At 41.2% G+C, this 22433-nt stretch overlaps 1 protein-coding gene across 1 annotated transcript in view; it reads left to right on the top strand.

The window, feature by feature from the left end:
- The first annotated feature begins 402 nt into the window (after nt 1–402).
- Nucleotides 403–22433, top strand: part of LOC127350631 (protein NLRC5-like) — a 151624-nt gene continuing 129593 nt past the window's right edge. The window contains exons 1-11 of the mRNA XM_051377445.1: nt 403–427; nt 538–740; nt 1454–1801; nt 2204–2450; nt 4307–4490; nt 11701–11874; nt 12522–12695; nt 15121–15297; nt 17726–17899; nt 19837–20010; nt 20955–21128. Of these exons, the coding sequence (XP_051233405.1) occupies nt 403–427; nt 538–740; nt 1454–1801; nt 2204–2450; nt 4307–4490; nt 11701–11874; nt 12522–12695; nt 15121–15297; nt 17726–17899; nt 19837–20010; nt 20955–21128 (2054 nt within the window). The remainder of the gene's footprint in view (nt 428–537; nt 741–1453; nt 1802–2203; nt 2451–4306; nt 4491–11700; nt 11875–12521; nt 12696–15120; nt 15298–17725; nt 17900–19836; nt 20011–20954; nt 21129–22433) is intronic.

Below are 22433 nucleotides of genomic sequence, written 5' to 3'. Positions count from 1 at the left end.
CGTTTCATCAGTCGTTCAGCATGCCATCATTCACTTGCCCTCGGGGAATCCCCGCCGCCATCATAAGTGTCGTTCCAATTGTCTGGAAAACTGAAGTGAACATTTGGTTGGAGATGGACCCTCGGAGGGCTGAGGGAGCGAGTGAACAACGATGGTCACTCCGAGGTGGATATCACCCACAATCAAGGCCGCTTTAATGCACGGGCTTACCTGGGCTGAAGCCCAGGGGCCTCCCAAGTTCAGGGGCCTCCCATAAAAGGTCAGCAAAATGGTTGCTGATTGAGCCAAATTAGGAGTGACCCACGTGGCCCCATAGCCTATGGCCCGTGGGCTTACCTATCAGAATGTCTATAGTTAGTTTTGGGGTGTGACCCTCTATGATTGAGTGACATTAAGTGGAAAATGTCGGGGAGGACGTTTGAGAGTGGTGCCCAGAAAAGAAAAAAACTTATAAAGAAGGAGTTACGCGAAAAGATCTGCTAAAAAACATCCCAAAGCTCACCGGATTTTTTAAACCAGCTACTTCTGTTACTGAAGATGGACTCAGCACCGGAGGAGGATGGCTATCCCACACACCGGAGGGAGTGGAGGAGGCGCAGGCCGCACAGGCCGCGCAGGTGGATGTAGCTGAAGAGGAGCAGGGGACCGCCCGTAGCAATGGAGGGGAGGAGGAGGGCGGAGCACACGAGCCCCAGAGAGAGGACCAGGCCGCAAACCAGTTAGGAGGAGAGCTTCTCCCTGTAACTGATGATGAAGATGACCCATATAACAGTGACCCGGGCCGCTGGGGAAACAATACTGACACAAAAGCGCGGGCTTATTGGGCGGAAATGGGACCGGAGTCCTGTCAAAATAAAGATGCTGACGTGTCGGCATCGGAACGCCAATATAAACAGCAGAGAAGATTTTTCTCAAAAATGCATTTCAAACGCAAACTCAGTAACGGAGAGTGTGTGCCCAGAGAGTGGCTCTGTTATTCACCATCAGCAGGTAGTGTTTTGTTTTGCCTGCAAAATATTTGGCGAGAACAAGGAGAAGTCAGCATTTGTGAGTGGGGGTTATTTTGACTGGAAACATGCTCATGATCGTATCGCAGAACATGAAAGCTGTGACATTCACAGAAAAGATTGCCATGATTGCTTACATCAATCAAGCAGCTGACAGTGGGACAGTGGACTCAGAACTCAAAAAACAGTTCAATGAGGAGTGTGAATACTGGACACAGGTTCTACAGAGAGTTGTTGCTGCTGTGAAGTTTTTGGCTGAACGGGGACTTGCTTTCAGGGGTGACAGCCACAGGTTTGGAGACACGCACAACGGCAATTATTTGGGGTGCATGGAGCTGATCAGCCAGTTTGATCCTTTTTTAAAGGCTCATATTGAAAAATATGGAAACGCTGGCAGAGGAACCCTATCCTACCTCTCCCTGAATGTGTGTGAGGAATTCATACAGCTGATGGGACAGAAAGTGCTCGAGGAAGTAATCAGCAGAGTGAAACTCGCAAAGTATTTCGCTATCAGTGTGGACTCCACGCCAGATATCACACATGTGGACCAGCTGACTTTCATCCTGCGGTACGTATCACCAGAGGGCTGTATAGAAGAGCGCTTTGTGAAGTTCCTCCCTATTGAAAGCCACACGGGAGAAGCACTGTTCAACTCAATCATTGGTGTTTTAGAGGAGATGGGCATTGACATTAATAACTGTAGAGGACAATGTTATGACAATGCTAATAATATGTCAGGAGCCTACAAAGGCGTGCAGGCCCGCATCAAGCAGATCAACTCATTGGCACAGTGGGTACCCTGTGCAGCACATACCCTAAACCTGGTGGGGGTCAACAGTGTGAACTGCTGTGAGGAGACTGAACAGTTTTTCAGTTTTGTACAAGCTTTGTTCAACTTTTCATCAAAGACCACTTCACGCTGGCAGATGATCAGGGCAGGGTTGCAGCCCAATGATAATAAAAGAATAGAGACTTTGAAATCGCTTTCTGACACAAGATGGTCAGCGCACGCTGTCGCAACTAAAGCCCTATGTCAGAACTACGCAGGGATCCAGCAGTCATTACTCAACATTGCTGATGATGAGCACCAGAATTTGAGCACAAGAGAGGAGGCTAGGGCACTGCACAAAAAGATGAACAAACTGGAAATTGCATTAATGTCCAACATGTGGAATGCCATCCTTCAACGTTTCCAGGGTGTGAGTATTGCACTTCAAGCAGTGGAATTGGATCTGTGCAATGCTGTGGATCTGGTTCGTTCATTGCGTGAATATGTAGCAGGCCTCCGGGATGAGTTTGATAGCTTTGAGACAGCTGCAAGGATCATGTCCCCCATTGTGTCTAATGAGTACAAAGCAGACACCCAGCGAAAGAAAAAAAGAAAGAGACAGGCTGATGAGTCATCTGAGCCTGAGTGCGAGCTATCAGGCCGCAAACGCTTTTGTACATCTGTGTATATCTGTATGATTGACCGTTTAGTGTCAGAACTGGACAGAAGGTACCAGTCATACAAAGATGTGTGTGAAAACTTCGGGTTTTTAAATGGGTTGCACTTGATTTCCCCCCAAGACCTCCGTTCAGCAGCATTGAGCCTGCAGAGGAAATACAACAGTGACTTGGAAGAGGACTTTGTGGAGGAGGTGGTACAGTTCAGAGAATTTGTACAGGATGAAAATGTGAGCAGCACATCTGCAGTGGAGTTACTGAAATTTTTAAGAGGAAGAAAACTCCATACAGTGTTTCCAAACACAGACATAGCTCTACGGCTATTCCTGACTATGCCAGTGACCAACGCGAGCGGAGAACGGTCCTTCTCCAAACTGGGCTTGGTGAAAAACAGACTGCGATCAAGCATGCAGCAAGACCGAGTCAGTCATCTCACACTGATGTCCATTGAGCATGACATCCTTCGTGATTTGGATTTTAAGGACATAATTAGGGCCTTTTCTTTAAAGAAGACCAGACGAAAGCACTTCTAAAAGGTAAGAAAGTGCTGTATTTATAGCTTGTGCAGGTTTTAAATTGTTGTGGTTGTGCATTGTTTTAAGAGAAATTCACATTTATACTGCAAACCTTCTATAAATGTTGCTCAGGCTCATCTTTTTGGTACCTGGCATTAGGCCATGTTGCTATCCATGGTGCTGAATGGAGTGTGTTTGTTTGTCTGTGCAGGTGCATGTGATTGGTTCACAGGGCCCGCTGAGGCCAGAGAAGAGGCTCCTACTTTGATCTGTTTCTGTTCTTTGCTTATGCTGTTATCAGTTATTATCAATGTTTGTGCAGACAGGTGATGGTTGGTGTGGGTTGTTTTTCATAATATCGTTTGAAATCATACTTTCGCACATTTTGGTTTTATTATCACCATAAGTTGCTGTGTGTGGTTTTTAAATAAAGTGTCTTGTGTTTATGCTCAAGTGGGCTCAGTGATATGTTAATAACAATATTATGGTGTTTTCTGGCTCAAAGAGGGAAAACTCACTGTTGTATGTCTCGAAAGAAACTAATGCATTTTATGATGTAGATTACCTAGATATTACACATTTTTAAAATGAGACTCTATTAATCGAGGGGATGGGGGGCCTACAAAACCTCTCAGCCCCGGGGCCTAACATTAGGTTAAGGCGGCCCTGCCCACAGTGCATTGCAGTTTACGTCATTGCCGCTATAACGCTGACCGCTGCCAATGAGTAGACTCCAAGGGCAAGTGCGTTTCATTTAAATCCCCTGCTCCTCCCCCGCCCACTTTCCCTCCGCGCTCCAAGTGGCCTCCGTGCGACGTATGCTGTTACGTCATACCAAGGGCTGAGGGGAAGTGAACGAGGGGAAGTGGAACTACTAATGGAACGCAGCCTAATATTTACAGGCATGATACCAGAAATGTAAAAGTCGATACCAATACCAGTGAAATTCAATAATTCTCTATACCAATTCAGTACCACAGTAAAAATGTCACGTTTTTTTCCACCCCCGACACCCCTTTAGTATCTGCTGATACTGAGTCCTGATACAATAATTGTATTTTCCTCAATAATACAGGTGAACAGCTGCACTGCATTAAGAAAGAATTGCATTTTTGTTGCACTGGCAGTGGCGTGGTGAATGTGCGGGTCTCAGACACAGAGACTGCCTTAGCTAAACTCCTGCACACACACACACACACACACACACACACACACACACACACACACACACACACACACACACACACACACACACACACACCTTCTTCAGCTCTGAACAGATTATTAAACACTGAATGATTTCAAGCAGGAACATTGTCTTCTAAACTTACATCTTTTATTCTTTATTCAGATTGAGTGACTGCAGTTTGTCAGAGATCAGCTGTTCTTCTCTGGGCTCAGCTCTGAAGTCCAACCCCTCCCATCTGAGAGAGCTGGACCTGAGTAACAACAAGCTGAAGGATTCAGGAGTGAAGCTGTGTGGTTTTCTGGAGAGTCCACACTGTAGACTGGAGACTCTGAGGTCAGACACCATGTTTTCTTTCTGTGCTGAGATGAATGTGATGTGAAAGTTGTGCTGACAGTAAAGTGCAGACATAAGGCTGATATTATACTGATCCACACTGAGTATCTTAATGCTAAAGGCTGTTTTCTTCTTCAGTGGTTTAGTCCATTGACTGTGGCAGAGCAATGTTGAGCTCCACATTTAAAACCTTCATATAACAAGAAGAATCTACACTGAATAATTCACTCTTTATTTTCCTCATTTAAATTTTTTATTGAATTCTTAATAGCAGAGTATATGAGTACAGGGTTGGTCATACATTTTGAAATCTTGGCATAAACATATGACCTGTTACAGAGGAAAAATAAAGTAAGAAATATAAGGGGAAACCAGTCTACAGAAAGACAAAGAAGCTATGCTGTATTTAGTCTCTGATTTCTTAGGCTGAGTTTTCATTAGTCCTTGTGTAGGTCCAAAAAAGATCCCAAGAGGTCATCCCATCCTCCTTGTTAGCCGACAGTTTGTGGGGCATAGACTCATAAGATGCTGTCTCCACCATTGAATTAGTCCAGTCTTTCAGATTAGGAGACGCCATTCTCCAGTGTCTTCAGATAATTCTGGAGGCTGTGACCAAGCCCACCATAATGACAGAAAAAGTTATTTTTGATATATTTAGGGACCGCTCCAGCGACCGCTGGAGGTCCCTATTGTATTTGTTTCTTCTTCCTTATTATTTTTAGCACTTTTGATTGCGTTTTTGCCCCCCTGAACATATACGAAAAGTCAATTTTATTTGGCAAAGTGGTCAGGCCTGGTGAAAAATTGTATATTCTATGCGTCGCTTTCGGGTTGGCCACTAGGTGGCGTACTTCTGCAAAGGTTGTCACACATTCAAAAAACTCGAATCCACGCGTTCGGTGAATGGAGCTGAATCTCCCCATATAGGCCACGCCCACTTCCGCCTATAATTCTTCTCCGCTAGAGCGCGAAATGTCCATAAACTACTTTTCCGTGTTCCCCCCATGCACTTTGTCCGATTCACACATAAATGTTCACGTAGCATCTGAGAACCCTCATAATAAAAGAGTGATTAACAGAATTTTGATATTTTAAAAAACCAGCACGTTCTAAAATTCCAACTTCCTGTGGATTTTTCATCAAAAAAGGAAGTGGACCATTTCTCCACATTGGTTTGTCCAATTGACACCAAACTTGGGTCCATACTTCCTCATGTCTTCCTTAAGCATCCTGCACAACTTCAGGCCATCGCCACCAGGTGGCGCTCTTTAAAATGAAGAAGTTTATATCTCTAAAACAGTATGTATGATTAAGATGAAACTTGGTACGATGCTTCCCCATGGCTCCCTGAGGCTCACTAAACAAAAAATGTGTCAACAATCCGCCACTAGGTGGCGCTCTGGTGGCATGATAAATCACTGTGCGGAGACCGTAATAGTTATGAATATGAAATTCACAGGGTACGTGTAGAGAGGTGCCTGAAGCTCACATACCAAAAATCTTGTTTGTCGTGTGTGTAGTGCCCCCTACATGAAAAAAAACAGCAGCCCCGGCGCCACGTTTCACTGATATGTACGAAACTCGGTAGGGTTGTGTAACATGCTGGGACGTACAAAAAAGCCTCTTGGACCCATACCTGAAACCCCACAGGAAGTCGGCCATTTTGATTTTCATTTTCACTTTCGGCAAACTTTTCGCGTTGTATTTGAACAAAGTCCTCCTAGGGAATTTATCAGATCTACTTCAAAATTGGTCAGTACAGTCAAAAAATGGTGCTGATTAAAAGTTGTGCTATTTCAGACTGTACGTTGAACGGCGTGTCTGTGGTGTGAGGTCAAAGTTGGCCATTTTGAATTCTGTCGTCATACAAACTGAAAAGTTGAGCTGTGACTGTACATTAAACAGCGTGCCAGTGACAACTTGTCAATTTCAGCAGATTCGCCATAAAACAGTGCTCATAACTTCAGCGTACGCAGTCCAATCTCAATGAAACTTCACGTTTAATAACACTCTCGCCTTGAACATGTCTACATGACAACATTCAGACATAGCGATAGCGCCACCTACTGGCAACAGGAAGTGAGCACTGCGTGGCGATTTTGAGCTAATTTACGCGAGATATTCATGTTGTGGTCCGCACGTGTTATGACGGCCCATGACGCGGCCGCAGCACTCCCCGAGTTGCGTGGAGTGCGAGGTCCCGCCCAACGCTGCCTGCAGCTTTCATCGGTATTTGTGATCTGTCCCCTAGTAAACATACAGCAGGAATCAGGGGAATCACTGAACCTGACCAGTTACTCAGGAAGTCCACAACTTTAACCCAAAGTGGACTCACTAATGCACATTCCCATACACAGTGAAGAAAAGTTTTACACTTTCAACACATATTATCATTCATCAATTTCATTCTATGTAATCTCACAGGGGTATGATAATATCTATGCATGATCTTATATTGTGTGAACTTCCTTCTTGCTTCCCTTACATACTTTCCACAGTCTGCTAGTACACCCAACCATTTCTCCTGTGTAAAGGTTATTCTCAGGTCTCTCTGCCATAACAATTTTACATTAGAGGACTCACCACTTACTGAATGGTTTGTTAGTCTATAAAATTGTGAGGCTGTGCAGCGTTCCTGTGGCGCTGTAGCACGTTGGGCTACAGTCGGGGTTCCCTCAGCACACAAGCAATCAAACTCGGAAGTTGACATACTTTTATTTAGAGCGCCACTGATACCACGCACAACAGCAGCCTAGGCCCTGACTCTCAGTGGCACTCCCGGCAGCATCTCCCCCAGGTCCAGCACACTACTGCAAAGATAAAGGTAGCGTCATCAGGTAATCATCAGCAGGTGAGGTAATCAACTCACCTGGTGCCGCTCTCCCAAGCCTTCCCCACACCTCTCTCTCCTGCAGCTGAGCGCAAACCACGCCCACCTCCACAGGCGCATTCAGATATTCCAAAATATAATTTTCTGAACAATTACCAATTTGAGATTTTACACAGTCCCTGATTTGTAAGTATTTCCAAAAATGTTGTTTGCCTTTGAGTTTAAATTGACGCGATAATTCCTCATAAGACATGAATTGTCCATTTTTGTACAGGTCTCCTATAGTACATACACCACTTGAACGCCACTGCCTCCAATACACTGACGTTTTACCAATATGTATGGCAGGATCAAACCTCAATGAAGCATATATCTGTACGTATTGCGACAACTTATACATTCTGTGTACCTTGGCCCACACTTCCTTAGAGTGCACAAGAACTGGATTTGTTGTTTTACTTTCTTGAGAAAGTTGCTCCTTGACACTAAATGGTCAACATAACTCATTCTCAATCTCCATCCAACCCTGCTTGTTGTCTGTCGTTTTCCAATATTTGGCTAGTTTAGCCATTTCAAAAGATATCCGATATAACCTTGGAGCTGGTAAACCTAATCCCCCTTTCTCCTTGGGGGCGCAGAGTTTACTTAGTTTTATCCTTGCTCTTTTCCCATCCCATAAAAACTGTTTAACTATATCATCATAAAAAAAATGGCAGGCGGTATCATGATTGGAAGCATCATTACTAAATAGTTAAATTGAGGAGCTACTATCATTATAATAATATTGACTTTTCCCCACAGAGTAAGTTTTATCTTTTGCCACTTCTCCAAATTTGTTCTAATTTTTTGCAACACCGGGTTAAAGTTTAACGAGGGCATCTCTCCTAGGTCTTGACTGAGTTTGATTCCAAGACACTTCATGCCTTGAGGTACCCTCTTAAATTTAAGTTTTTCCACCATGTAGTGGTGGCATGTGGCAGTCATAGGCATAGCCTCGGATTTATTCCAATTAATTACGTATCCTGACAGTTTAGAGTAGGACTGAATAGTATCCATCAGATGTGGTAAAGATGCCTCAGGGTCTGTCACTACAGCTAAAATATCATCAGCATATAGAAAACAATTTATGTTCCTGTCCCCCACCCTCTCCTCCCTTAATTCTCCCATTATTCCTGATACTAACAGCCAGTGTTTCTAGACAAATTATAAAAAATAGAGGGCTCAAAGAGCAGCCTTGGCGAGTGCCTCTAGACAGGCTGAAAAAGGGTGATATAGCTCCATTGGTACTGCTGCTTTTGGTTCTTTATATAATGTCTTTACCCATTGAGAGAAATAGGGACGAACCCAAAATGTGACAGAGCGGAAAAGAGAAAGCTCCATTCCACCTCATCAAAGGCCTTTTCGGCATCCAGGGAAATAGCAGCTATAGGCACATTTTTGGACTGGGTAAGCCACGTTAGATGTATTAATTTCCTCATGTTGTCCGATGAGGATCTGTTCTTCATAAAGCCTGCTTGATTGGGATGTATAATGTTGGGTAAATCTTGTTGAAGTCGTAGCACCAGCACCACCACCACCACAGTATTTTAAGATCCAGATTGAGCAGGCTAATAGGTCTAAAATGAGATGGGTCTGTTATGTCTCTGTCTTTCTTTGGAATCAGAGATATTAAAGCTTCATTAAATGTTGGCAGCATGTGGCCTTTTTCAAATGCCTCCTGATACACCTTCACCAAGACTGGGGCAAGAATGTCTATGTACTCTTTATAATATTCCAAAGGAAATCCATCATAACCTGGTGATTTCCCAGTGTTCATTAATGACACAGCTTTCCTTATTTCTGCTACAGTTATAGGCGACTCTAACTTCCTTGCGTGATCAGGGTTGAGCTTAGGCATATTAATGTTAAAGAAGAAAGAATTTATTTGGTTGTCATCGCGAGATACCGATGATGTCTACTGTTCCTTGTAATATTGTTGAAGGTTACTAATTTATCTCCCTGTCTGATGGCTGAAATTATATTTGAGGAGTCTTTTTCTTTCACTTGTCTAGCTAATATTTTCCCAGTTTTTTCCCCACCTTCATAAAAAAGGAGTATTCTACTTTTTTGTTAAAGATTTCATGCAGCTGAAACTTCCTGATATTGTGGTTCTGAAAAATGTTCCGCTAAATCCTTTTCCTTTAATTTAATTTCACCTTCTAATTCCTTGATTCTGTTTAGGCTCTCTTTTTTGTTTTGAGAAGAGCAAGCTATTCATTTCTCTCTTATATATGCTTTAAAGGCCTCCCAAACTGTTGCAATTTCCTTAGTGCTGCCAGTGTTTAATTCAAAAAAATATTTCAAATCCTCTCCCAACAATGTCCTAAAGCTTTGTCCTGTAATAATAATTTATTTATTCTCCATCTAGTCCTCTTACCCATGTCCAATTCTGTGTCTATACATAATTCCACCGCTACATGATCTGTGATAGCAATAGTTCTTATACTGCAACTAACTACACTGTTTACTAAAGGGCTTGCAATTAAGAAAAAGTCAATTCTGGAGTGTGACTTATGACAATGGGAAAAAAAACGTGTACTCCCTCTCCCGAGGGTTAGTAAGCCTCCAGACATCCACAAGCGCCATGTCATCTTTTAACATATGAATTGCTTCCCTGTCTTTAGTCATCAGTGGACCTTTAAACTGACTCTTGTCTAAAATAGGGTCCATCACTTGGTTAAAGTCTCCTGCCAGTTTTATTTGCCCATCCATTTCCCCTAGAACCCTATTCACTTCATGAAAAAAGTGTGGGTGTCCCTTATTAGGTGCATAAATATTACATAATATCACCTGCATACCCTCTATTAGTGCCTGCACACATATCATTCTTCCCTCTGTATCTTTAACCTCTTTAAGCAGCACAAAATGTATCCTCCTGTTAACCAAATAAATAACTCAGTTTCGTGAACTTGAGAGTGAGCTGTGAAAAACATGCCTTACCCAGCCTGTTTGAATTTAGCTGCCTCACCCTCATTAAGGTGGGTTTTCTGTATGAAAACTATATCTGCCTTATTAGTTTTAAATATGACAATACCTTGCGTCTTTTGACTGGATTTCCACTTCAATTAATATTCCATGACACGTACTTAATACATTTCTTAATCATCTTTGTATATCTCCATATCCATCTCTACTTCACTGTTCCTGTTTGAAGCACTCTTCACCTGTATGTCTATGCCTTCTGTGTTATCATTCTTTAAAACCCTGTACTCTGTTAGTGTTCATATTTTGTCATTTAACCTGGAAAAAGAACGTTTCCAGTACATAATGCGCAAAAGAAAAACTACCACCAAAAGCAAAAACTTAAATTCAAGCCAGAAAAAGTCTGACAGTCCTGAAGCTGACATGTACAGCTTTAAAATGAAAAACTAAAATAAAACCTTATCTGGTCCGTGAGTTACTGCTCCTCCCGCCTGTGATTAATAGTTGAGACGACTGTAGCAATGCTCTGCAGTGTGCTGCTCATTTTAGTAATTTCTGTAAACAGACAGTCGAGACTGGGAGGGGGGTCACCTGTTGGGCCTTCTTCTTCATGTGGAGGACTTTTTGAAATATTTCGACGTGGCCATTTTCGCTTAATTTCGGTTATTTCAATTTTCCAAAATAGCTGTTTTCTCTTCGCAACGTGGGTAGTATTGTAATATAACTTGAGCCTATACTTTGGTATCATCACAAATTTACCCGTCGGATCCCTAATCAGCTGCCATCTTGTTCGCCGTGCCCACGTGACTCCTCCTGGATAATTCACTCTGTATTTCCATCTAATATTCCCCATCATGGGTTTTGAAATAAATGATGACAATAAATAAATAATCTCTATTTCAACTATCAGACAATAACAATTATTATCAGTATTTTATTTTCCAGCATTTTGCTTAAACTGACTGAATAGTTTAAACTGAAGCTGATTTGATTTTATGACTCCACTATTACTAAAAGAAATATTGTAGATGTCTTTTGTTCACATTTCCCCAAAATTCATTCTGACATCATTGTAAACTTTGGGATCTTGAGTAAATGAGTTTTTCTTTGTGTTTGGCTGCACAACATGAGTTTGTATAGATGGAGCCACTGGTGGAGCTGGTAGAGGTTAAGAGCTGAAGTCACTACGTCTTTATTGAAGCAGCAGCACGTTGTCATTAATATTAATGAGAGCTCTTTTTCACTCTTTGTATTTTACAGTTTGCAACCTGCATCCTGTTGGGTTCAGGTGTTTGGAGTTTCCATTTTCTAAACTTGTACATTGTAAACCTTCTTCAGCTCTGAACAGATTATTAAACACTGAATGATTTCAAGCAGGAACATTGTCTTCTAAACTCACATCTTTTATTCTTTATTCAGATTGAGGCTCTGCAGTTTGTCAGAGATCAGCTGTTGTTCTCTGGTCTCAGCTCTGAAGTCCAACCCCTCCCATCTGAGAGAGCTGGACCTGAGTAACAACAACCTGAAGGATTCAGGAGTGAAGCTGCTGTGTGGTTTTCTGGAGAGTCCACACTGTAGACTGGAGACTCTGAGGTCAGTTCACTGACTCTCTGTCACTGTTGTAGATCTGATATCTTTCATTAACAATTGAACCTAATTTATGTTCGTACATAACTTATATCCATAAAGTTTAAATGTCTTTTTGTTCCTCTTTTGTAAATTGAACTAAACTTAATGTGCAGTCACAAAGAGTTGTCAGTGTCTCCCACAGGATGATAGTTTATATATGGTGTGGAGGGTGACGGGGGTGGGTGGGGGTTAGTTTATCTATTGAAACTATCTTAAAAGACTTTGTAACATTACACCTTATTAGTTGTATATCTTTTGTTGTTGACCTATTTCATTACTTAACTCTGGTTTTGTGGTTTTTGTGTTTGGCTGCACAACATGAGTTTGTATAGATGGAGCCACTGGTGGAGCTGGCAGAGGTTAAGAGCTGAAGTCCCTACGTCTTTATTGAAGCAGCAGCACGTTGTCATTAATATTAATGAGAGCTCTTTTTAACTCTTTGTATTTTACAGTTTGCAACCTGCATCCTGTTGGGTTCAGGTGTTTGGAGTTTCCATTTTCTAAACTTGTACATTGTAAACCTTCTTCAGCTCTGAACAGATTATTAAACACTGAATGATTTCAAGCAGGAACATTGTCTTCTAAACTCACATCTTTTATTCTTTATTCAGATTGAGGGACTGCTGGTTGTCAGAGATCAGCTGTTCTTCTCTGGTCTCAGCTCTGAAGTCCAACCCCTCCCATCTGAGAGAGCTGGACCTGAGTGGAAACGAGCTGAAGGATTCAGGAGTGAAGCTGCTGTGTGGTTTTCTGGAGAGTCCACACTGTAGACTGGAGACTCTGAGGTCAGACACCATGTTTTATTTCTGTGCTGAGATGAATGTGATGTGAAAGTTGTGCTGACAGTAAAGTGCAGACATAAGGCTGATATTATACTGATCCACACTGAGTATCTTAATGCTAAAAGCTGTTTTCTTCTTCAGTGGTTTAGTCCATTGACTGTGGCAGAGCAATGTTGAGCTCCACATTTAAAACCTTCATATAACAAGAAGAATCTACACTGAATAATTCACTGTGAACCTCTTCAGCTCTGGATTTAATCTGATATTAACATCATGGTTTTAAAATAAATGATGACAATAAATAAATAATCTCTATTTCAACTATCAGACAGTAACAACTATATTCAGATGTAAACTCCCCATGCACTGCCAACAACAGTCAGCTGGTCGGTTGCAGAACCATGAAGTAAAACATCTGAATAAACCACTGGAGTGAATTTATTAAAGAGCGAACAACGTGTTTCAGTTGAAGTTTCCTCAGGTTCACTCAGGTAATTTCCATGAGCACTCACAGGTGTGACAACTATGCTGCATCTGGGTCACATGACCAGTCACGTGCTGTCACAGTCTTAATTTTTGTCCTTTTCTCATTTAAAAGTGTTTATATATTTTACAACGGTGAGAGTATCGCACAAACATTAAATACAAAAATACATATTGCAAAAGATAAAGCAAGATACATTTAAAAACAGTACAATTAATCTAACAGAACCACAAGAATTACACCACATTACATACAACAAGAGGAAAACTAATGTAAATGTACAGCTGAAATATCCTGGAGGTCCTACCACTGTCCCTCTACACCACTAAATAGGGAAGACCAGGAGACCGAGTGTCTGATCTCTCTCTGAGGGTCCAAATTACCTGTAGAGAGAGATAGAAGACACTAGAGATGTTCTGAAATTGGTGGCTGACCTCTCTCTGCCTGACAACTCCTTTTTGGGATCTTTTGATGTGGAGAGTTTGTACACCAACATCCCAAATAATGGTGGATTAGAAGTTATGGACTTTTATGTTGTACCCAGGAGAGCTGCTCTCTCAGTGGAACTGCTAATGTCATGTTACTAAGTTCATCCTAAAATCTAATTACTTTATGTTTGATAGCAAGTATTACCTGCAGCCTCAGGGGATGAGTATGGGTTCACCTTTCACCCCTAACTATGCCAGCTTGTTCATGGGTTTGTGGGAAGACAGATACATTTTCAATAATATCCCCTCTGCAAGTAACATCCCATATGGTCAGTTTGTGAGAATATGTAGTGAAGAACAGGATTATCTAATAAAAGCTGAAGAAATGTCTGAACATTTAGACAAAGGGGATACGGCCAGACACTTACTGAGATACTCAGTGTGGATCAGTATAATATCAGCCTTATGTCTGCACTTAAGGCAAAAAGGCAGAAGGTAATGGCAGCAGAAAGATTATATAAGATATATTTGTAACAGTAACAGTGCAAAAGAACAGTCAGTAAAAAACAGTAAATAAATAAATTGCAGACAATTTTAATCTATGCAGAATGTGGTGATAGTAATGGTAATACTAATAATAATAGTACCCTCTCTCCCCCAGCCACATCCTCCAGGCTGCCAGGAAGCTGAACCCCCCCCCCAAAAAAAATCACTCCAGACTCTGGACAAACTGTTTCCTGCACTACTATTATTATTAGTATTACCATTACTATCACCACATTCTGCATAGATTAAAATTGGCTGCTGTTTATTTAATTGCTGTTTTTTACTGACTGTTCTTTTGCACTGTTACTGTTACAAATATATCTTACATAATTTTCCTGCTGCCATTACCATCTGCCTTTTTGCACTACCATAAGTATTGTATATTGTATATTATTGTATATTTTATATTTTATTGTCTGTTGTGAAATTGAATGTTTAAATTTTAGTATTAGGAAATGTCTGATCTTATCTGTTGTGCCTGTGCACTTTATCTGTTTCACCGTCAGTGAATGAGAAACGTCCTCTCGATTCCTTGTATGTCTGCATGTGAAGAATTGACATTAAAGCTGACTTTGACTTTTGAAACAACCAACAGAAGAGACAACAGGAAACTTTAGGATCTTGAGTGGAACCTTCAATCAGTTTCTGTGGGTTTTTCTTTGTGTTTGGCTGCACAACATGAGTTTGTATAGATGGAGCCACTGGTGGAGCTGCAGAGGTTAAGAGCTGAAGTCACTACGTCTTTATTGAAGCAGCAGCACGTTGTCATTAATATTAATGAGAGCTCTTTTTCACTCTTTGTATTTTACAGTTTGCAACCTGCATCCTGTTGGGTTCAGGTGTTTGGAGTTTCCATTTTCTAAACTTGTACATTGTAAACCTTCTTCAGCTCTGAACAGATTATTAAACACTGAATGATTTCAAGCAGGAACATTGTCTTCTAAACTCACATCTTTTATTCTTTATTCAGATTGTGTGGCTGCAGTTTGTCAGAGATCAGCTGTTCTTCTCTGGTCTCAGCTCTGAAGTCCAACCCCTCCCATCTGAGAGAGCTGGACCTGAGTTACAACGACAACCTGCAGGATTCAGGAGTGAAGCTGCTGTGTGGTTTTCTGGAGAGTCCACACTGTAGACTGGAGACTCTGAGGTCAGACACCATGTTTTATTTCTGTGCTGAGATGAATGTGATGTGAAAGTTGTGCTGACAGTAAAGTGCAGACATAAGGCTGATATTATACTGATCCACACTGAGTATCTTAATGCTAAAGGCTGTTTTCTTCTTCAGTGGTTTAGTCCATTGACTGTGGCAGAGCAATGTTGAGCTCCACATTTAAAACCTTCATATAACAAGAAGAATCTACACTGAATAATTCACTGTGAACCTCTTCAGCTCTGGATTTAATCTGATATTCCACATCATGGTTTTAAAATAAATGATGACAATAAATAAATAATCTCTATTTCAACTATCAGACAGTAACAACTATATTCAGACGTAAACTCCCCATGCACTGCCAACAACAGTCAGCTGGTCGGTTGCAGAACCATGAAGTAAAACATCTGAATTAACCACTGGAGTGAATTTATTAAAGAGCGAACAACGTGTTTCACTTGAAGCTTCCTCAGGTTCACTCAGGTAATTTCCATGAGCACTCACAGGTGTGACAACTATGCTGCATCTGGGTCACATGACCAGTCACGTGCTGTCACAGTCTTAATTTTTGTCCTTTTCTCATTTCAAAGTGTTTATATATTTTACAACGGTGAGAGTATCGCACAAACATTAAATACAAAAATACATATTGCAAAAGATAAAGCAAGATACATTTAAAAACAGCACGATTAATCTAACAGAACCACAAGAATTACACCACATTACATACAACAAGAAGAAAACTAATGTAAATGTACAGCTGAAATATCCTGGAGGTCCTACCACTGTCCCTCTACACCACTAAATAGGGAAGACCAGGAGACCGAGTGTCTGATCTCTCTCTGAGGGTCCAAATTACCTGTAGAGAGAGATAGAAGACACTAGAGATGTTCTGAAATTGGTGGCTGACCTCTCTCTGCCTGACAACTCCTTTTTGGGATCTTTTGATGTGGAGAGTTTGTACACCAGCATCCCAAATAATGGTGGATTAGAAGTTATGGACTTTTATGTTGTACCCAGGAGAGCTGCTCTCTCAGTGGAACTGCTAATGTCATGTTACTAAGTTCATCCTAAAATCTAATTACTTTATGTTTGATAGCAAGTATTACCTGCAGCCTCAGGTGATGAGTATGGGTTCACCTTTCACCCCTAACTATGCCAGCTTGTTCATGGGTTTGTGGGAAGACAGATACATTTTCAATAATATCCCCTCTGCAAGTAACATCCCATATGGTCAGTTTGTGAGAATATGTAGTGAAGAACAGGATTATCTAATGAAAGCTGAAGAAATATCTGAACATTTAGACAAAGGGGATACGGCCAGACACTTACTGAGATACTCAGTGTGGATCAGTATAATATCAGCCTTATGTCTGCACTTAAGGCAAAAAGGCAGATGGTAATGGCAGCAGAAAGATTATGTAAGATATATTTGTAACAGTAACAGTGCAAAAGAACAGTCAGTAAAAAACAGTAAATAAATAAATTGCAGCCAATTTTAATCTATGCAGAATGTGGTGATAGTAATGGTAATACTAATAATAATAGTACCCTCTCTCCCCCAGCCACATCCTCCAGGCTGCCAGGAAGCTGAACCCCCCCAAAAAAAAAAAAATCACTCCAGACTCTGGACAAACTGTTTCCTGCACTACTATTATTATTAGTATTACCATTACTATCACCACATTCTGCATAGATTAAAATTGGCTGCTGTTTATTTAATTACTGTTTTTTACTGACTGTTCTTTTGCACTGTTACTGTTACAAATATATCTTACATAATTTTCCTGCTGCCATTACCATCTGCCTTTTTGCACTACCATAAGTATTGTATATTTTATATTATTGTATATTTTATATTTTATTGTCTGTTGTGAAATTGAATGTTTAAATTTTAGTATTAGGAAATGTCTGATCTTATCTGTTGTGCCTGTGCACTTTATCTGTTTCACCGTCAGTGAATGAAAAACGTCCTCTTGATTCCTTGTATGTCTGCATGTGAAGAATTGACATTAAAGCTGACTTTGACTTTTGAAACAACCAATAGAAGAGACAACAGGAAACTTTAGGATCTTGAGTGGAACCTTCAATCAGTTTCTGTGGCTTTTTCTTTGTGTTTGGCTGCTCAACATGAGTTTGTATAGATGGAGCCACTGGTGGAGCTGCAGAGGTTAAGAGCTGAAGTCACTACGTCTTTATTGAAGCAGCAGCACGTTGTCATTAATATTAATGAGAGCTCTTTTTAACTCTTTGTATTTTACAGTTTGCAACCTGCATCCTGTTGGGTTCAGGTGTTTGGAGTTTCCATTTTCTAAACTTGTACATTGTAAACCTTCTTCAGCTCTGAACAGATTATTAAACACTGAATGATTTCAAGCAGGAACATTGTCTTCTAAACTCACATCTTTTATTCTTTATTCAGATTGTGGGGCTGTTGGTTGTCAGAGATCAGCTGTTCTTCTCTGGTCTCAGCTCTGAAGTCCAACCCCTCCCATCTGAGAGAGGTGGACCTGAGTAACAACAACCTGAAGGATTCAGGAGTGAAGCTGCTGTGTGGTTTTCTGGAGAGTCCACACTGTAGACTGGAGACTCTGAGGTCAGTTCACTGACTCTGTTACTGTTGTAGATCTGATATCTTTCATTAACGATTAAACCTAATTCATGTTTGTACATAACTTATATCCATAAAGTTTAAATGTCCTTTTGTTCCTCTTTTGTTAGTTGAACTGAAGTTAATGTGCAGTCACAAAGAGTGGTCAGTGTCTCCCACAGGATGATAGTTTATATATGGTGTGGAGGGTGACAGGGGTGGGTGGGGGTTACTTTATTTATTCGAAGTATCTGAAAGACTCGGTTAAATTACACCTGATTAGTTGTATATCTTTTGTTATTGACTTATTTCATTACTTAACTGAATACTTTAATCACCTTGCTTTTCTCTTCAGTAATGTTACTGTTTTCCACACACACCAGCCTGCCCCGCCTCTTTCTGTCTCTGTTTGTGTCTCTGTTGACTTTCTTCAGCTGTAACTTTTATAAAGTCGCCCAAAAACCACCTGAGATTGCGTTTTAATAACAGCAGGTGAGCCGCATGTGAAGGAGGCTCGTTGTTAATGAGGGAACCAATCATAATGATGGAAAACAGCGAGGTTACCAGTAGAGGTGTGAATTGTCACTGATCTCCCGATTCGATTCGATTACGATTATAATGTCAGCGATTCGATTCGATTCCTCGATGCATCACGATGCTTCAAATACATTTTTCTATTAAAGCCATATAGGATATTTGACTTGACCGAATGCATTAATATACTGTATAGTTCAATATAATACAGTTTTCTATATTACTTCATATGGTTGTTTTCATCCAAAAATACAAGTAGTAAGATATAAACAATCTTTTTTATTTAACAGTCTGAACACAGCAGACAACACACACACACACACACACACACACACGTCTCCCGATCGTGTCATTGGACAGAGGGACAGTATTCAGTGTCTCAGCACTTTTCTCACCTATGATTGTGACCATGTCCAATGCTGCCGAGTATTAGCTCCTCTGCTATTGTGTGATGGTTTTTTGCACCTTGCGATGTGGCGGTGTTTGTACGAGGCTAACGGTGCGTTTTTATTTAGTGAAGCTGCGCTCACTAAACGACCGGCCTGTTGGAGATACTCATCGAGCTTCCGATGAAAAAAGTCCAGTGGCTTATTGACATAACTGGGGTGTAAGGTCTCCAGGTGCTGCCTTAATTTGTTTGGTTTCATGCTGTCCGCTGCCAGAGTTTAAAAATTAAACACACACAGGTTTCTCCTCATTTCCGACCGTATTCACGGTAAACCCAAAGGCTATGTAGGCTTCGTCGTATTTCCTGGTCTTAATACGTTTATGCCGGTTACCGTCACTTGCTGTTCTTGCCTCTGACGTCAACCCCGTCAGTCCCCCCTGCCTGTCGCGCCCCACTATTTGAGAAGTACTGGTCTAGATGAAACGGGTTAGGCTACTGAAAATGTTATTTTTCATTTGAATGTTTATGCCGCGGCCAGAAAATTAACGAGCGACATCATTGTGTTATAATCGGTTATGGTCGGCCACTGCATCGATGGCCATGTCTGCATCGCGATGCATCGATTATTTGATTAATTTCAACACCTCTAGTTACCAGTGACATTGACTCCAAGCGATGAGTTCACTGCCGTTCACTGTTACTTTACCTGGTCTGTGCTTGTCAAACAAACTCTATCTGCTCCAGAGAGTGTCTGTCTGCATGTCTGTCTGTCTGTCTGTCTGTACAGGAGGGACACAGTGAGGCAGGTTGTCCACTACATCATCAATCAAAGATATTTGTACTGTGAGTGAGAGATTCTTTGCTGAAGCAACGGCATAAAACACAATGCTAGAGAGAAGTGTAGAAATATTTGTAGTTCATTATGAAACTACAGTGAGGGTGTCAGGGACTGAGCTGGCAGGCATGAGGAGTCAAGCAGGAACATTGTCTTCTAAACTCACATCTTTTATTCTTTATTCAGATTGAGGGGCTGCAGTTTGTCAGAGATCAGCTGTTCTTCTCTGGTCTCAGCTCTGAAGTCCAACCCCTCCCATCTGAGAGAGCTGGACCTGAGTAACAACAAGCTGAAGGATTCAGGAGTGAAGCTGCTGTGTGGTTTTCTGGAGAGTCCACACTGTAGACTGGAGACTCTGAGGTCAGACACCATTTTTACCTCCGACATGGAGGATATGCTTTCCATGCAGTTTGAGGGTTTGTCTGTCAGCAGGATTATAGAAAAACTACTGGTCTGATTGTCATGAAACTTGTTGGGAGAGTGTAGCGTTGGCTAAGGAAGAACCCAATAAACTTTGGAGCGGATCCAAATCACAGAGCTGATAAAGAAATTATTATGAATTGAACTGAATTAATTGTACATGTGCATAACAACTACCTCAAATATCACTGTATGCAGCAGAATCATTCAGATCCATGAAAGCATATTGTACATACTTAATTATTTAACCACGAATGGAGATAAAATTATTTAATCTTCCGACTCTTCTAGACTTTAAAAATGTTAACAGACTGAATGGATCAAACTGTGACAGTGAAACGAGGGGGTGTTGATGCTTAAAAACAACATATCCACTGTTTTACAGCCGCTTCTTTCACAATGTGACCTTCTGAGGAAAAGTCTGTTTGGTCAGTTTGCGTCACATGACACACGCCATAGCTTTAATTACACAGTTCAGCCACTACATCTGTTTGGCTTCAAGCCCTGAACAGATCAAACTGACAGGAAGTGAGACAGCACAGAGGTCAATTTTCAAGATAAAATACAGCTTGGAGATTCCAGATCAAATTTCAAACATTGTGGCACCAGACCAGAAATCAGAGAACCACACTGGTCCATTCAATATCAGCTTTTTTAATAAATGATAATAACAATAAGGAAAGTAAATTTTTGTCAGATAGACATCAATTGAGGTGCATTGAGACAAGAAAACCACAACACACAATAAAATAATCAAAATTCCAACTATCAGACAGTAACAAATATATTCAGTATTTCTTTTCCAACATTTCTGTGAAGCTGTACAATGTTTATACTGACTCAACTGTTTAATTATAAACTCACATCTTTTATTCTTTATTCAGATTGTGGCACTGCAGTTTGTCAGAGATCAGCTGTTCTTCTCTGGTCTCAGCTCTGAAGTCCAACCCCTCCCATCTGAGAGAGCTGGACCTGAGTAAGAACAATCTGAAGGATTCAACAGTGAAGCTGCTGTGTGGTTTTCTGGAGAGTCCACACTGTAGACTGGAGACTCTGAGGTCAGTAGAGGGTCTGAGTCAGTCCATGCTGGTTCCAGCAGTCTTGGACTAAACACAGATCCAGTATTTGCTGCTTTCCTCAGTGACGGACGGACCACAGACCACAGACGGACGGACGGACAGACAGACAGACAGACAGACAGACAGACAGACAGACAGACAGACAGACAGACAGACAGACAGAGAGAGAACAGTCAACCAATCAGAGAGCCAGAAGCTTGCTGTGATCATGTGTTTGAGTTGATTTGAAGTCGACTGTTGTTGTTGTGTTCATGTGTTCAGGAAATAAAGCTGGATTCCAGCTGACAGCATTACAAGATGTATAGAGACAGTGGTCCTCATTCATCCAGTCTGATCTCACACTGTTTGTTCTCTCATTTTACACTAAACAACTGATCAGTTGGTCTTTGTCACAGCTCTGAGATCAGTCTGCAAACAAGCATAATTACATTTAGTGACCATGTGGTCTTTGTACAGACCAGGACCTCTGCTGGAGTCCAGTACCCACAGCTGATGTGTGGCTGTTCAGTCTTTGTATGAACATGTAGGACCTTTAACATCAGATATATATCTGTCCACTTGTCTCTTGTTTGTCCAAATAGTTTGAATATTTACACATTTGTCCTGTAAGATTTCAGATGAAACATTCAAATGTGACTGAGACTGTGGTTTTTATCAGCTTTGAACCCTAACAGCAGTAAATGCATCATTCCAGTGGGCAGTGAATGTCTCTCTGTTTCTGCAGTAATGATGTGTTCAGTCCCTGCTGCTCTTTATACTGGATGTGCTGATGGAGGGAGTCTCTGTAAACACTGATTTATCTCTGCTGTCCTCTGTCTCCTTCTCTCCTCAGATGGAAGTGATCTCATTAACAGTGAGTGGTGAGGAAGGAGGTTGTGTTGGAGGATCCGCTGTGTCCTGATGATCCAGAGAGGTTGAAGCAGCAGCATCAGCTCTGACTGGGCCATGTTACTGGGAGGTAGAGTGGAGAGGAGAGCTTCATCCAGCAGTGACTGACAGAGGAATCACAACCAGTGGAGACGACTCTCAGTGCTGCAGTCTGAACTGCTCTGAGATCAGCTCCACTGTCACACTGTCTGACCTCCTCCACCTGGACTTTATTACATATTCTGAACACATTTATGAGACATAATTAGATATTTCTGTTTCTGTCACAGCTCCACCTTGTGGAACGATGGAGTGTTGCAGTTCATTTACACATTAATAACAGTGGAAGTTCATATTTTATGTATAAAGTTGAATTTCTGGATGTTACCACCAATACTATCAGCTTCTGAAAATATA

The sequence above is a fragment of the Dicentrarchus labrax genome, unplaced genomic scaffold (genome assembly GCF_905237075.1).
Source record: "Dicentrarchus labrax unplaced genomic scaffold, dlabrax2021, whole genome shotgun sequence".
In the NCBI taxonomy this organism is placed as follows: Eukaryota; Metazoa; Chordata; class Actinopteri; family Moronidae; genus Dicentrarchus; species Dicentrarchus labrax.
Note: the sequence above shows the minus strand (reverse complement) of the source record. Positions and strands in the feature narration are given on the sequence as shown.